Consider the following 14332-nt stretch of genomic DNA (forward strand, 5'->3'; position numbering starts at 1 on the left):
CACAACCACGACTACTTTCCTTAGAACGCAATTTTGAATGCCATCTCATTCCTTCACTTTAAGAAGATAGCGAAATAAAACTTTACACAAATACTGTATATAATCCGTGGCATCACTTGTGAAAACTTTTTCGAAATCGGACTATAACTTTTCAATGCCCCGTATATCGATTATGAAGAACTCAGTGCGTTATGGTAATTTTTCACCGAAAATATCGGTAAATCTCTCAGATGTTTCAATTTAATTCAGAGGAAATCTTCTTCTTTCAATAGTGTGTCTCTGTACCAGAAATGCTTAAAATCGGGTCATAATATGGAAAACGCTTTTATGTAAAATTCATCGGAATCGCTTGAAACTCACTACTCGGTGGATCTAGGGGTCGCTGATTACGAATTTGGCGTTATTTTTTCAAAAAATTTAAAATAGCGAATATGGCGAACACATTCTAAATATTCGCCGTATTGTCTTCGCCATTTTGAGAATCCACCACCGGATTCGTAATCCGTGAACCCGAAAAACCCCGAGTAGCGAATCCGATGAATTTTTAAAAAATCCTCCGCCATATTGGTTTTTTGGGGTTATGTCAAAACTCTGATCTGATTCAAAATCCTGTTCCGGATTCAGCGACCCCAAAAACATACGGTGCATATAGTAGGATCCACATGTCATAATAAAAAAAAATTGTGTGACTGCAATTTTGATTGAATACTAAACATTATGAACATATTCCGCATCTTCGACAACTAAATAACGCAAAGGTCAAGAGTTATTGAACTGTAGTTACAACGGCGGTCATTATGGCGGCCTCAAACTTAACTATTTGGCGTTGTAAGTAGCCACATACATATAATACTAAAGGGAGCTGAACATCATCAGGCCAACGACTGCATTCAATCAAAATTTACGAGTTTTCGGCTTTCGCTTTCACAAGCCTGTGGTTTTTGCCAATACAAAATGCACAAGCTAACACACACACCAACATAGATTCACCCACACACACATACACATCCATAAGTGACTCTTTCGCTGTGTAATTTGGCAAACATAAATGATAATTTGTAAGCAAAATGTTTTTTTCTGTTTATTTTCCAAAGCTCATTGTAGGCAAATGAACGAAAACGCAACGCTTAAACAAATTATGAAGTAAGCAACCGTTATTGGCAGCCAGCTACCGTCAACGCATTGTGAATGTTTGCCTATTCTCTTTTGCATGCATCCTTTAGCCTTTTTTGCTTTTTGCTCATTTGCTTTTCTTTGTTTTAATTTTGAATTAACCATCAAATCGGTAGTAATTTTTGGCATTATTGACAATTCGTTAAGTTCGAAATGTCTATGCAAATAATTGCGCAAAATTTCACTTTTATGCCTTAACGGTGAGTATGTACACAAATTGGTGATTTGATTTATTTTTAATTACTATTGATTTTGCAGTTTGCTAATTATTTGTATGCGCTTTATTTTAGTTCATTATGGCGTAAATGATCACTAATTGTTTTTCGTGCATAATTTTTTGTAAAAAATAATAATTTATATTTTTAATGAAAATCTGTTGTCGTCTTTACACTGAGGTCGTTTGGAGCCAATTCAAGTTAAGAAACTTGTTCTTTTTCATGACTGGCGTAGACAACGCTTACGCGATTATAGCCGAGTGCACAACAGCGCGCCACACATCACTCCTTTTGGCAGCTTGGCGCCAATTGGTAATACCAAGTGAAGACAGGTCCTTCTCCACCTGGTCCCCATCGGAGTGGAGGTCTCCCTATTCCTCGGCTTCCACCAGCCGGTACTGCATCGAACACTTTCAGAGCTGGGGCACTTTCGTTCATTCGAACAACATGACCTAGCCAGCGTAGCCGCTGTTTTTTTATTCGCTGGACTATGTCTATGTCGTCGAATAACACATACAGCTCATCATTCCATCTTCTGCGGTATTCGCCGTTGTCAATGTTTAAGGGACCATAAATCTTCCGCAAAAGCTTTCTCTCGAAAACTCCTAGTGCCGTCTCATCGGATGTTGACATCGTCCAAGCTTCTGCACCATAAAGCAGGACGGGAATGATAAGCTTGTAGAGTTTGATTTTGGTCCGTCGAGAGAGAACTTTACTGTTCAATTGCCTACTCAGTCCAAAGTAGCACCTGTTGGCAAGAGTGATTCTGCGTTGGATTTCCAGGCTGACATTGTTGGTGTTGTTAATGCTGGTTCCCAGATAAACGAAATTATCTACAACTTCAAAGTTATGACTGTCAACAGTGACGTGGGAGCCAAGACGCGAATGCGCTGACTGTTTGTTTGATGACAGGAGATATTTCGTCCTGGCCTCGTTCACCACCAGACCCATTCGCTTCGCTTCCCTATCCAGGCGAGAAAAAGCAGAACTAACGGCGCGGTTGTTGTTTCCAATGATATCGATTTCATCGGCGTACGCCAGAGAAACTTTTTATTGACCTTATAAAGCGTTTTTCAAAAGGGACATTACAAAAGTATACCGATCCTGCTCTTTTCACATTTCTCTTCAGTAAAGTTTGCCATTTCATCATGGAGAAATATACGATCCAACAACGCGTTGGAATTATTAAAATTCTCTCATAATAAGCAAAATATGCGTTCTTCGTTAGACTGCAATCCACACGTACTCCATGAGTCACCACTACATCTCGAAAAAATACGCTTTGGTGCGATTTATGAGTCGGCGACGTCAGTGGGCCATACTTCTTCCTTGATGATCAACACCGGTACGTTACTGTGATTGGGAATCACTACCGCTCAATGATAACCGCATATTTTTGGCCCGAATTGAATGACTTGGACTTGGTCAATATGTGGTTTCAACAGGACAACACGGCGAGTGTTATCTCACGAAATGGTGCAGTAAATTGGCCGCCTTGGTCTACGGTCTATGTCTATGGTTAATGCCAACAAGCCAACTTCGTACGAATATCGAACGTGAAATTGCAGCAGTATCGGCCGATTTACGCTTGAAACCGTCGAAAATTGGGTTCAGCGCCTGGACTTTGGCAGACAGGTCATGCAAAAGAAATCGAGTTCCCTACATAATGGCATCGAATGTATTTTCACTGGCATACCGAATTTCATAGATATCTCAAACACTTTATTTGGTTCCTCATTGTAATATATTTGCATAGCCTCGAGCAAGTTTTTTGATACAACTCTAAGTATGACCTGCCCTATAGCAGAAAAATCAGTCAACATATTGTTGAATTAAAACTATTATATTTTCGGGTAAACTTTTCCTCAGTTTTTCGTGGTCCTTGACGTTATACGTGTGTGTATGAACGACTTTCAAATTTAAAATCTATTTCAAGCCTGTTATCGTTGTTGTCGCTGGAATAAACAGTTGCAAAATAATTGCTTGGAATACTGCCGACTTCACAGTCCTTGAACTGAAAAAAATCAGGTTACGTAGACCCGATTATCAGGGCCTACGATATCGTAACTCAATTCACTCGTTCAGAAAGTCCGTCTTTCAAAGATGAGTTTTATAATAGATTGATATAAGTAAATTTCACATCCAGAGCTATTACTTAATTAATGAAATTATCCTGTAATTTGGATTGGATACCATAGGTCAACTTTTCGTTGGTTAAATTCTTTAGGTATCTTAAATTCTAAAATCAGTGTGGTTAGGGATTTCATTATGGAAATATAAGTATAATACCAAGATGTAGCTGGAATGACGAAATTTTCAATTTAATTTTTGTTTCATTGCTCACAATCCATTCAGACAGTCGATATAATTGCGGAGTGAAATGGTAGATTATATATGTATATCGGTATTATCTTATTGTCCGATTTATTCCGTTAAATCAGCTATAAACCCTGCCCCTGAACAACAATATCTAAATATTATTATTCCGCCACTGTAAATTGATTTTTTTTTTAGGTTAGATCAAACTTATTTGGTGTCGAATGAAATTATCATACGCCCTGGTATAATATTATTTTTGTCTTCTAATTAATATATTTTTAATAATTTCATATCAAAAAGTGTTAGATTTGAAATTATAATAATTGCAAAAAAAAACTTCCTTGGTAGAGTTGTTTTCCACACACCATCTAAATAAAATTATTGTCGAAGCTCCACCAATCTGGTATATGTTTCGGAATGATGATTTCATTCTTCTCATGGGGCTCACACTAAAAAAATGTTATCATGTTTTAAACTTTTCCATTTATTGAGGCTCACAATTTCATCTAGATAGAGATATGCAATGGTGTGCAATGGTGGTTACGGATTTTTGCTTACTGGTTGTAAAAATCAGCTCAAATAAATATCTCAAAATGCTGCTGTGATTACATTTAATCCTTCAATAGGTACGTGGGGTCTTATGGAGCCTATTTTATTATTTTTGATTTTTCTTATAAATAGCAAAAAAAAGCTTTACTTGTTTCATGGGACTTATCCATCTAATTATTTTCACTGTTCTTCCTTGAGTCGTACGCTGATGCTCCTCTGATTCAAATATATTATTTAACGTCTCAGGGAGATGTCTATAGCCTCAAATACCTCACTCACTGTTGTAATATTAGTAAATATTCGATAATTTCGTGAAACGATTAGCGGCATACAAACTTTTAATTTATACCAAAGACAACTTTTAGATTACAATAATCGAATTTCCAGCATTACTAACAATTGAAACAAATGAATCAAAACGAAATTCATTCATTCAGCATCGCATCTATAACAGCGAATTAAATTTTTTCAATTATTTTTCTGTTATTTTGTGACCACCAAAACCATGCAACATTTAAGTTTTATCGCCACACATTTACAAAATACAAAAACAACAAAATTTTACAATTACAACAACTTAATAATAACATTGCGGCGACCACAAGCTGCAACAAAGTAACAAAAAACGACCTATTGATTGCAGTCATAACACACAGTCAGACAGACACACACACACCTCAAGCGAAATGCAATAATTCATAATGTATAAGTAATAAATAAGTGGCAGCACTTGAGAATGAAAATGAAAAACTTTACAGCACGATTATGTGTGAATAATCATCATCAACTTAATCGGCAACGACGGCGTCACCATGATGAATCGGCTGCGGTCAAAGTGCGACCAAATGAAAAGCGAAACGCGTCGCCTCACCGACTTGGACACGGCTCCAAAATCGAATGGGTCGATTGAGTGGCTTCGAAAAGCAATTTTGGCATCTCAATTCCGGCACTTGAGCGCAGCCACATCACTTGTTGCACGCGCACACACACACTCTGAGTGCTTGCTGTCGTTGAGTGTGTGGCACTTTCTCATGATGCGTCGTTAAGTCGCCGCATGTACATACACGTGTGAATTTTTTCGTGCCTCATTACGTTACGTGCGGCAGCATTTTGTAATTTTGTATTTTGTGTGAACATTAACGAATTATTTCCGATTTTTTGTGGATATTAATTTTTCATTTTTTTATTAGTTACTAATTTTTGATATTTTCTTTTCGCAGTTTATTGTTTTACTTCTATTGACGGCATTGATAACCAGGATAGTGTGTCTTTTATTTTCATGATATATTATGAGCGGTTTGATAAATTATTTGAAAAGTCATTTCTGTGCAAGTAATTTGTATTGAAATCAATTGAAATACGTTTCTGTGGTGCGTTGGATTTTTTTTTAAATTTATTTGATTGTTTTTATATAAATGAAAGTGAGGATTGAAAAAATCAGAAAATCAGTTAAAAGCAGTTTTCTGTAAACAATTTAAGAAATTATAAATTTTTTGAATAAAATTTTCAAGATTTCTTAAAATTAATTTTTAATAAAATATTTCACAATAATAAAGGTCTTAAAAATATATAAGAGACTTACCTATATTTTCTGCCAAAAATTTGTTAGAAGCACTGATGTTCTCATATTCGATATATAGGGTCTTGAAAACTTATGGACCGATTACGATTATTAGAAGGGCGACTCTTTAATTGCAGTATTTGTGCAAAGTCCTGTTCCGATATCTTCACTAGTGCTTACTTTAAATATTGTAAAGTAAACTATTCAGATCGACCTCAAACTTCTGGTATATAGTAGGCGTGGTTATGAACCGACTTAGACTATTTTCATCACATATCGTTGGGAAGCTAAGAAGATAAAATGATCCGAAGATATAGCTTTTGACTCATAAGTGGGCAGAAGCACGCCCATTTAAAATAGAATATGCATACCACTTTGCAGTGCAGCTCTTCTATACCATCTTTATTATGAAATTTAAAGTTTCCGGTGTTTTTTCTCACTAAATTAAAGCATTTTTAGAAGTTTTCAACATAACCTGAGTATGGAAGATGGGCGAAGTTATAATCCGATTTCCTCCATTTTTGAACTGTATTAGTTAGTACCTAAAAGAAACGATCCTAGAAAGTTTGGTTGATATAGCTTAAGTAGTTTACGAACTTAGAACTTAGAAGGGGCGGGGCTACGCCCACTTCCCCAAAAAAATTACATCGAAATATGCCCCCTCATAGTGCAATCTTTCATACCAAAATTTACTTCCATAACTTAATTTATGGCTTAGTTATAGCTCTTTATATATTTTCGGTTATATTCACTTTGTGGGCAATTACTCAAGTTACAGCTTGAACTTTAAATTATGAACAGTTGGTATGTTGATACTTGACAATCATTTTCAAATGTTTTTTTATGTTCAAAATTGATCTATTTAGTCTCCAAATTTTATCAACTTATTTATTTTATACGATTTTTTTAAAATTCGAAACACATGGCAACCTTTTTTAAATAAATGCTCAACTGTAAGCTTTACTAAACCACTTTATTTCGGTATCGTTATTGAAACAATTCGTTGTTCACAAACAAATTTTGTACATTAAATATAAACAGGTGGCAACCCATCAATTGTTTTAACTATAAAATACTCATAGGAAGCCCAAAATAAAATATTGCCAAAAAAAAAATTTCGTGAAACCTTTAGAAAAACCTGAAAATGGCTTACATTTGATCTCCACATCAACAATACTTGTTTGCTCCAGAGCTACGGAATTTTCAGCATTCGTGAATGCAGCAGTAGAGAATATTATGCCACACCCGTAATGAATCACTGGGTGCAGTAAAAACATGACTTTCATAACAATATTTCCTGAAACACCTTTCAATCATTAAAAGACTCCAACCGGGCTGTTAGCCCAAAAGTTTGTTTTCAAATATTACATAGATGTTCGAGGCAATAAATTTCTAACAAAAGAAGAATACTTCGCATAAAGTAACATTTTTTATGAGAATGTATATACTTTGAGAAAAGCTTGACGGCAGCCTTGCCGTTCTAATTGTACAAAGACCTCACCATTCATCAGGAAATCGGCAATATATTTAATAAGTATATATTTGTAAGGTCTTCTTCGGCAAATTTTTCTATGTTTCTATACTATTTAATGAAATATATATAGAATTAATCTCGGATATTACATTATAAGTTCATCTATGCACCTAACTATATGACGCCTGCAATATCTTATCGCTGCAGTCAATGAAATGATGCGCTCACTCACTTGCTGACATGAAAAGCGAAAGTCTTTTTCACACTCAAGATTGTTGTTATTGTTGTTTTCGGTGTTTTGTGTTTGCACGTCAATAATCGTAGTTTTGTTCGCAGTTTCGCTGTCGAAGTGGTCATTTGAAAAATCAAAGTAGTTAAGCACGAAAAAAATGTGGGTTTGAAGCGTTTAATGTTTTATTTCTTTCCACTCCATCGTCGGCGGTCGATAGATAATAACGGCAAATGCTTTGTTGAAATTATGGTTTATCAGCAATGATTGCGGCGTAGTAACAGCTTAATGGAGTAGTATGTGGGTTGAAGTAGACGCACGGGCAAGCAAACATATAGATATATAAACAGAGGTAAATGCGGTAGGTATTTAAGCGGAAAACCTGATTTTTGTTTTATTTTGCTACTGTTTTTTAATTTTTTGTATTTTTGGCAAGGATCCATTAATAAAGTTTATAAAACTGCCGAAAGAGAAAATCTAAGATATGTATCGAAATTTCATTGCGAAGTTAATAAAATGTTTTAAAATTCACATAACGTACAGTACGCATTCATCAAATATATGTATATGTGTGTACAATATTGCTTTGGGAAATGCCCCAGCAAACTTCACTTTAAATCTTTTACTTTTTTTATTTTTATTTTAATTTTTTTGTTTTTTTTTTTATTTTTATTCGCCTTTGCAATAGAAAGCCTCAACAAAATGCATTGCGTCTAAGTGCCATCAGCACGCAGTTTCCACAATCGAAATGTGCTCCCTAAACAACTTCTTTTGGCAGCTGCCAATCGGCCGAAAGCCTCGGTTGTACGCATGTGCCACCGTGAAACATGCAACGAATTTAAATTTTGTTAACTTGGTCACTTCACTGGCGGCAATTGATTTATGTTTGTGCTGTTTTTTTTTATTTTATATTTTCACTTTTAATTTTTCTAAAGTACTTTTGGTAATTTTAAGACCACAATATTTGTTAGTAATTATTTTCTTCATAAAATATTTTATATTTATTATATTTTATTATACACTTTTTTATAAAATATTTAACATTTGTATATTATTAAATAATTAAAATATTTTGTATATTTTCCTAGATTAATATTATTTTATATTAATTATTTATCTTGGATAATACTTTCATAATCATTTCACTGGCGTACAAATCAGTTAAATTGTCACAATTTATTACTATAGCTCAGCCCAGAAAATTCTATAGCATACTTTTAGGCTTTATGCAAAACATTTTAAGTCAAAAAGGGAAATTTTACTGATATAATATCCCCTATATTCAAAATTTACAATTGATCTATTTCTAGGCGGTGATCTTGACTTCACTGAAATGTTGCATATTTATCACCCTGTGTTATATGTACTTATATTTTGTTTATCCTTGCAATAGTTTTATATTTTAATTACACAAAATGCCACAGCGATATATAATAAATATATAAGTTGAACACATTTTTTGCCCGATTCATTATGAGGGCGAACTAAATATTTATTTTATCGAGCACCTTTGGATACGTTCATTACATCAGTTGTTAAAAGCGACAATCGGCCTACGTAACTGGACCCCTCGGACGGATTTAATATATATGTATGTGTACAGCTAAAAATGTCAGCTCAACAGTATTCAATTACTTCGGGAAAGTTTCGGTTAGTAATATTTTAAACTGAACAATAATATATGGGGTGAAGGTTATAGGATGGAACAAATTATTTTCGTTATAGGGCATCATTAATATTTTTTATAGAAAAGACATTAATATTAAAAACACGGGAGAGAAATTCGAGTATACACCTAATTACATTCGGATCGCAAGCAGCTTGTGAGCTGTATAGAATTGCACCCGAAAATGGGTGTGAGTGAAATTGGCACAAAACCGAATTCAATCTTTCTGGTTATTCTTAGAGCGTAGTTTTACCGTTATATGAACGATTTTATTAGCGAGTTTGGTTTAGATAGTATTAGTTATGTAGTTGTTTAGAGTTTTTGTTTGCCTTATTCTGACAATTTAGGTTCAACCACACCGGACGTATTTTGCTCTAACCATCACCAAGCGAACATGCGTCACATATGAAGTTATGGACTGTTGTCGTATGAGACAAGAAAAGACGTTTTTACTAAGCCGGTGTAGATTATTACACAATGTTTCGGCTTGAAATCACTAAAATTAAAAAAAAAAATATATAATTTCCAAAGTTAAAGCTGTCTGTGTTGACTCAGTTTCAAAACACAGTCCTTGCGGTGACAATCATAAGTCCCTGGAGATTCATCTAAACTGAATCGGATAAAAAAAAAATAGTTTTATTAATAGATAATCCTGGACCGGATATAAGCTTCTTTCTTTTTTTTTCAAAAATTAACAAAATGGCTGTCTTAGGCATTGTTTTTCTAGATTTTCGAGAAAAAATCAATAGTTAATTGGTCTTAGAAAAGCGAAATTTTTGAAAAAAACTATGATCCGGCCCTGAATAATAATGTATTCTAAAAGCTGTATAAATTTCATTAAAATCGCGCTTTCGAGTTACAGTTGTCACCAGTTCAAAAAACATAGTTTTGAGAAAATCGCATTTAAAGTTTCACTGGAGTTTTAGAATGCGCTCTTTGTTATTTGTCGAATAACTCGAAAAGTAATTATCGGATCAACTTAAAATTTTCAGCGAATATTATTAAGATATTATAATTACGATTTTTTTTTTTTGAAAATCTTGACTACACCTAACCCCTTAATGCATTTTTATACTCTCGCAACAAAGTTGCTAGCAACAAAATTTATTCAAAGCTACATCAACCAAACTCTCTCCAGTTCTTTATTTGAAATACTTATACAGTCCAAAAATCGGACTATAACCACACCTAGCTCCCATATAAAGGTTATGTCGAAAACTGATAAAAATGCTGGTGCTTGTAAGGAAAAGAACCAGAAACCTTAAATTTCATTATAAAGATGGTTCAAACGGGCTGCATTCAAATTGGTATACAAACCTTAAATGTCCGCCCATTTATGGGTCAAAAACCATACCTCAGAAACTACTCGACAAATTTCAATAAAATTCGTTTCATAATATTTCCTTGTATCCCAATGATATGTTGTGAAAATATTCCAAATCGCTTTACAACCACGCCTACTTCCTATATACCAGAACATTGAAGTCGATGTGAATCGTTTACTTTACAATTTATACAGTAAGCACTAGTAAATATATCGGAAAAGAACTTTGCATAAATACTGAATTTATAGTGTGGCAGCCCTTTCTAAAAATCGCCATCGGTTTTCAAGGTCCCATATATCGAACATATGCTTCTAAGCTGTTTTTTACCGAAAATATAGATAAGTCTCTCAGATATTCTGAAGAAATTTTGTAGGTAATATTTTTCTTCTACTACTCTGTTTCCATGCCAAAAATGGTTGAAATCGGGTCATAACTTCACCTATCTCCCATATGCCTAATTTTAGGGTTTCCAACTTTCAATATATGGGTCAAATTGTGTGTTCTATTAATATAATTAAATAAATAAATTGCGAGAGTACAAAATGTTCGGTTACACCCGAACTTAGTCCTTCCTTACTTGTTAAATATGTATATATTATTTGATTTGAGGAAAGCTGATTCCATAATTGTAATTAACTTACTTACTTACTTACAAATCCGAAAAATATTTTGGAATATTATTCAAGCAATTGAAAAATTCTATATGTGGCAACCCCGTTGAAATAAGTTTTAATACGTAAATGTTATACTATATTCTATTATTTTTGTTCTATATAATTTAGTAATATTTATTTTATTTCTCTTATCTACTTAAGTAATATTATAATACGTTCTAAAAAGATTTTCTGAATAGAGAAAAAACTATAGTCTATGTATTCAACAAATCGTTCCTCTGTCAGTGGTTAATGTCTCGTATAACTTCTGTTTTCAAATAAAATTACAAAATTTGATATGAATCTCAAATTTTTCTTTAAAATAAAATTAAATAAAACAATTTTAAATAATTATTTTTTTTTTATATTTCTTTTACACTTTATTTGCAATAATTTAAATAATATTCAATGATGAGTAAATGCAACTAAACTTAGCCTTTCAACTTACAAATTAATCGTTTTTTAGTGTTTTTGTTTTAAATATATTTTAAATAATAAATTTATTATATATGTTAATTAATAAATAACACGCATGTGAGTTATGACTGAAAGATGTTTTTAGAAAACATTTTTCAAAAAAATAATGGGAATTAAATAAAATTACTAAGTACAAAGTACATTATTGCGAAGAATACACATATGCATATATTAATATAATTAAGTTAATATAATTATTAAATATATATTTTATTAATTTAATATCAAGTCATAACTAAACTATTTTAGATAAATACAGTTTTGAGATATTTTTTGTTTTTGCTTTTTTCTTTCAATTAATTAACAGCTAATTAAATATCAATGTATGTACAATATGAATAATGCTAACGGTAATTTTTTTGTAATTATTTTACATATAATTAATGTTTGTATGGATATGTATATAAATAGTTAAAATGTTTTTTTACGCTATATTAATTTATTTTTTATTAAATTCTTTTTTATAAATTTTTTTTTTTAATTTTTTTTATATTTTTATGAAAATATTTTTTTTTTAATTCCAAAAAATTCTGATTTTATTTTTCTAATATTGATTTTTGTTGTTCATATGCGTGGGGAAGCGGAAATTCATGCAAGTCGTTGCTTTGATTATAACTGTTATGTTGAATGGGTGCGTTAGTAGCTCACCAATATTTGTATTTGCTATAACCAAAGCACGAGTTTTGCTTTTCTCTTTCAAAAATTTCACACACACACACCCATAAGTTCGTGTGTGTGTGGCGTTGAAGTGATAATTGTAAATATTTACCAATTAGATTCTTCATTTACCGTTACCGTTTTGCTTGTGGCTTTCATTTTTTAAATTGGGCTTTACTGAGCGAGTTTAGAAGAGAATGAGAAATGAACTGTCTGCTAAACTACTAAAATAAAATTATTTAAATACTAAATACTAAAAAATCTTCGCTACTCTAATATAAATACAATACAAACATATTTATGTATTTCGGTATATAAACGCTGTGTGTGGTTTTTGTTGTTTGCCTTAGAACTGCAATATTTGATTAATCCAATCTCTGAATTCGGAGATGCGCGTATAAACGCCCGGTTGATTGGCCTCCGCACAGCCGATGCCCCAAGAAATGACGCCGCCCAACTGGAAGCGTTTGTCGTCTTCGCGCTGTAGCACCATCGGACCGCCAGAGTCACCTATTTACAGTAAAAAAAATAGTTTTTATGCAATTCATTTCAAATTTCATCAATTTCTTTACCTTCACAAGAGTCATAGCCGCCCTTCTTCCAGCCCGCACAAATGAAGATGTGCGGTATGTGCTCAATGAAACCGGCTACACGGTACATCGATTCACAGATTGTGTTGTTGATCACTGGTACAGCGACTTCTTGCAACACGCTTGGCAGTGGTCCATTTTCGTAGAGTCGTCCCCAGCCGGTGACGAATGCTGTTTGTCCCACGAAATCGATGTCACTGTTGGGCACACAAACCGGTATGATGTTGGGTTGGAAGACGACGGGCTCGTAGAATCTGAAAGTGTGGAACAATTTTAAAGTGAATTAGTTAATTGGTATAGACTTTGTAATATTTCTTTATTTCTACATAGTTGGCAACCCTGGGCATAAATATGTTTAGGCTAAAAAAATTCCATTATCTTCGAGAAAGTGTTTTAAAGCTGCATATACACCTTTTGTAATATTTTCAGTTTTTATTCTTTATTTTCTTTACTATCGTGCGACTTCTTTAACCTGATGCTGGAAAAAATTATAAGAGCTGCAGAGCTAAACCGAGAAGGTACAATCTTCTACAAGAGTGTACAGCTCCTGGCGTACGCCGATGATATTGATATCATCGGAAGCAACAACCGCGCCGTTTGTTCTGCTTTTTCCCGCATGGATAAGGAAGCGAAGCGTATGGGTCTGGTGGTGAACGAGGACAAGACGAAATATCTCCTGTCATCAAACAAACAGTCGGCGCATTCGCGTCTTGGCTCCCACGTCACTGTTGACAGTCATAACTTCGAGGTCGTAGATAATTTCGTATACCTGGGAACCAGCATCAACAACACGAACAATGTCAGCCTCGAAATCCAGCGCAGAATAACTCTTGCCAACAGGTGCTACTTTGGACTGAGTAGGCAATTGAACAGTAAAGTCCTCTCTCGACGAACCAAAATCAAGTTCTACAAGTCGCTTATCATTCCCGTCCTGCTTTACGGTGCAGAAGCTTGGACGATGTCAACATCAGATGAGACGACACTAGGAGTTTTCGAGAGGAAAATTTTGCGCAAGATTTATGGTCCTCAGAACATTGGCAACGGCGAATACCGCAGACGATGGAACGATGAGCTGTACGAGTTATACGACGACATTGACATAGTTCAGCGAATAAAAAGACAGCGGCTACGCTGGCTAGGTCATGTTGTCCGAATGGACGAAAACACTCCAGCCCTGAAAGTGTTCGATGTAGTACCCGCCGGAGGAAGCCGAGGAAGGGGAAGGCCTCCACTCCGTTGGAGGGACCAGGTGGAGAGCGACCTGGTTACACTTGGGATCTCCAACTGGCGCCGAACTGCGAAGGAGAGAGACAGGTGGCGCACTATCGTCGATTCGGCTATAACCGGTTAAACGGTTGCAACGCCAATCACATACATTCTTTTATTGGTGGCAACTCTGTTTTTAATGCTATTAATACTAAAAAAATTTAAAATACTTTCCAAA

At 34.2% G+C, this 14332-nt stretch overlaps 1 protein-coding gene and 1 long non-coding RNA gene across 6 annotated transcripts in view; one reads left to right on the forward strand and one right to left on the reverse strand.

The window, feature by feature from the left end:
* The window catches only part of LOC114804311 (uncharacterized), a 152612-nt gene that overhangs the window by 108769 nt on the left and 29511 nt on the right, over nucleotides 1-14332 (forward strand). The window lies entirely within an intron of this gene.
* The window catches only part of LOC105214949 (serine proteinase stubble), a 49152-nt gene continuing 46774 nt past the window's right edge, over nucleotides 11955-14332 (reverse strand). For 3 of the 4 annotated variants that reach the window (XM_054234368.1, XM_054234367.1, XM_054234370.1), the window contains exons 9-10: nucleotides 12871-13142; nucleotides 11956-12808 (exon numbers count right to left, since the gene is read on the reverse strand). In XM_054234368.1, coding sequence (XP_054090343.1) covers nucleotides 12645-12808; nucleotides 12871-13142 — 436 coding nt within the window. In that variant the 3' untranslated portion in view covers nucleotides 11956-12644. Of the gene's footprint in view, nucleotides 12809-12870; nucleotides 13143-14332 lie in introns of all 4 variants that reach the window. The other variant, XM_054234366.1, reaches the window with a different exon arrangement.

The sequence above is a fragment of the Zeugodacus cucurbitae genome, chromosome 6 (assembly GCF_028554725.1).
Source record: "Zeugodacus cucurbitae isolate PBARC_wt_2022May chromosome 6, idZeuCucr1.2, whole genome shotgun sequence".
Classification (NCBI taxonomy): domain Eukaryota; kingdom Metazoa; phylum Arthropoda; class Insecta; order Diptera; family Tephritidae; genus Zeugodacus; species Zeugodacus cucurbitae.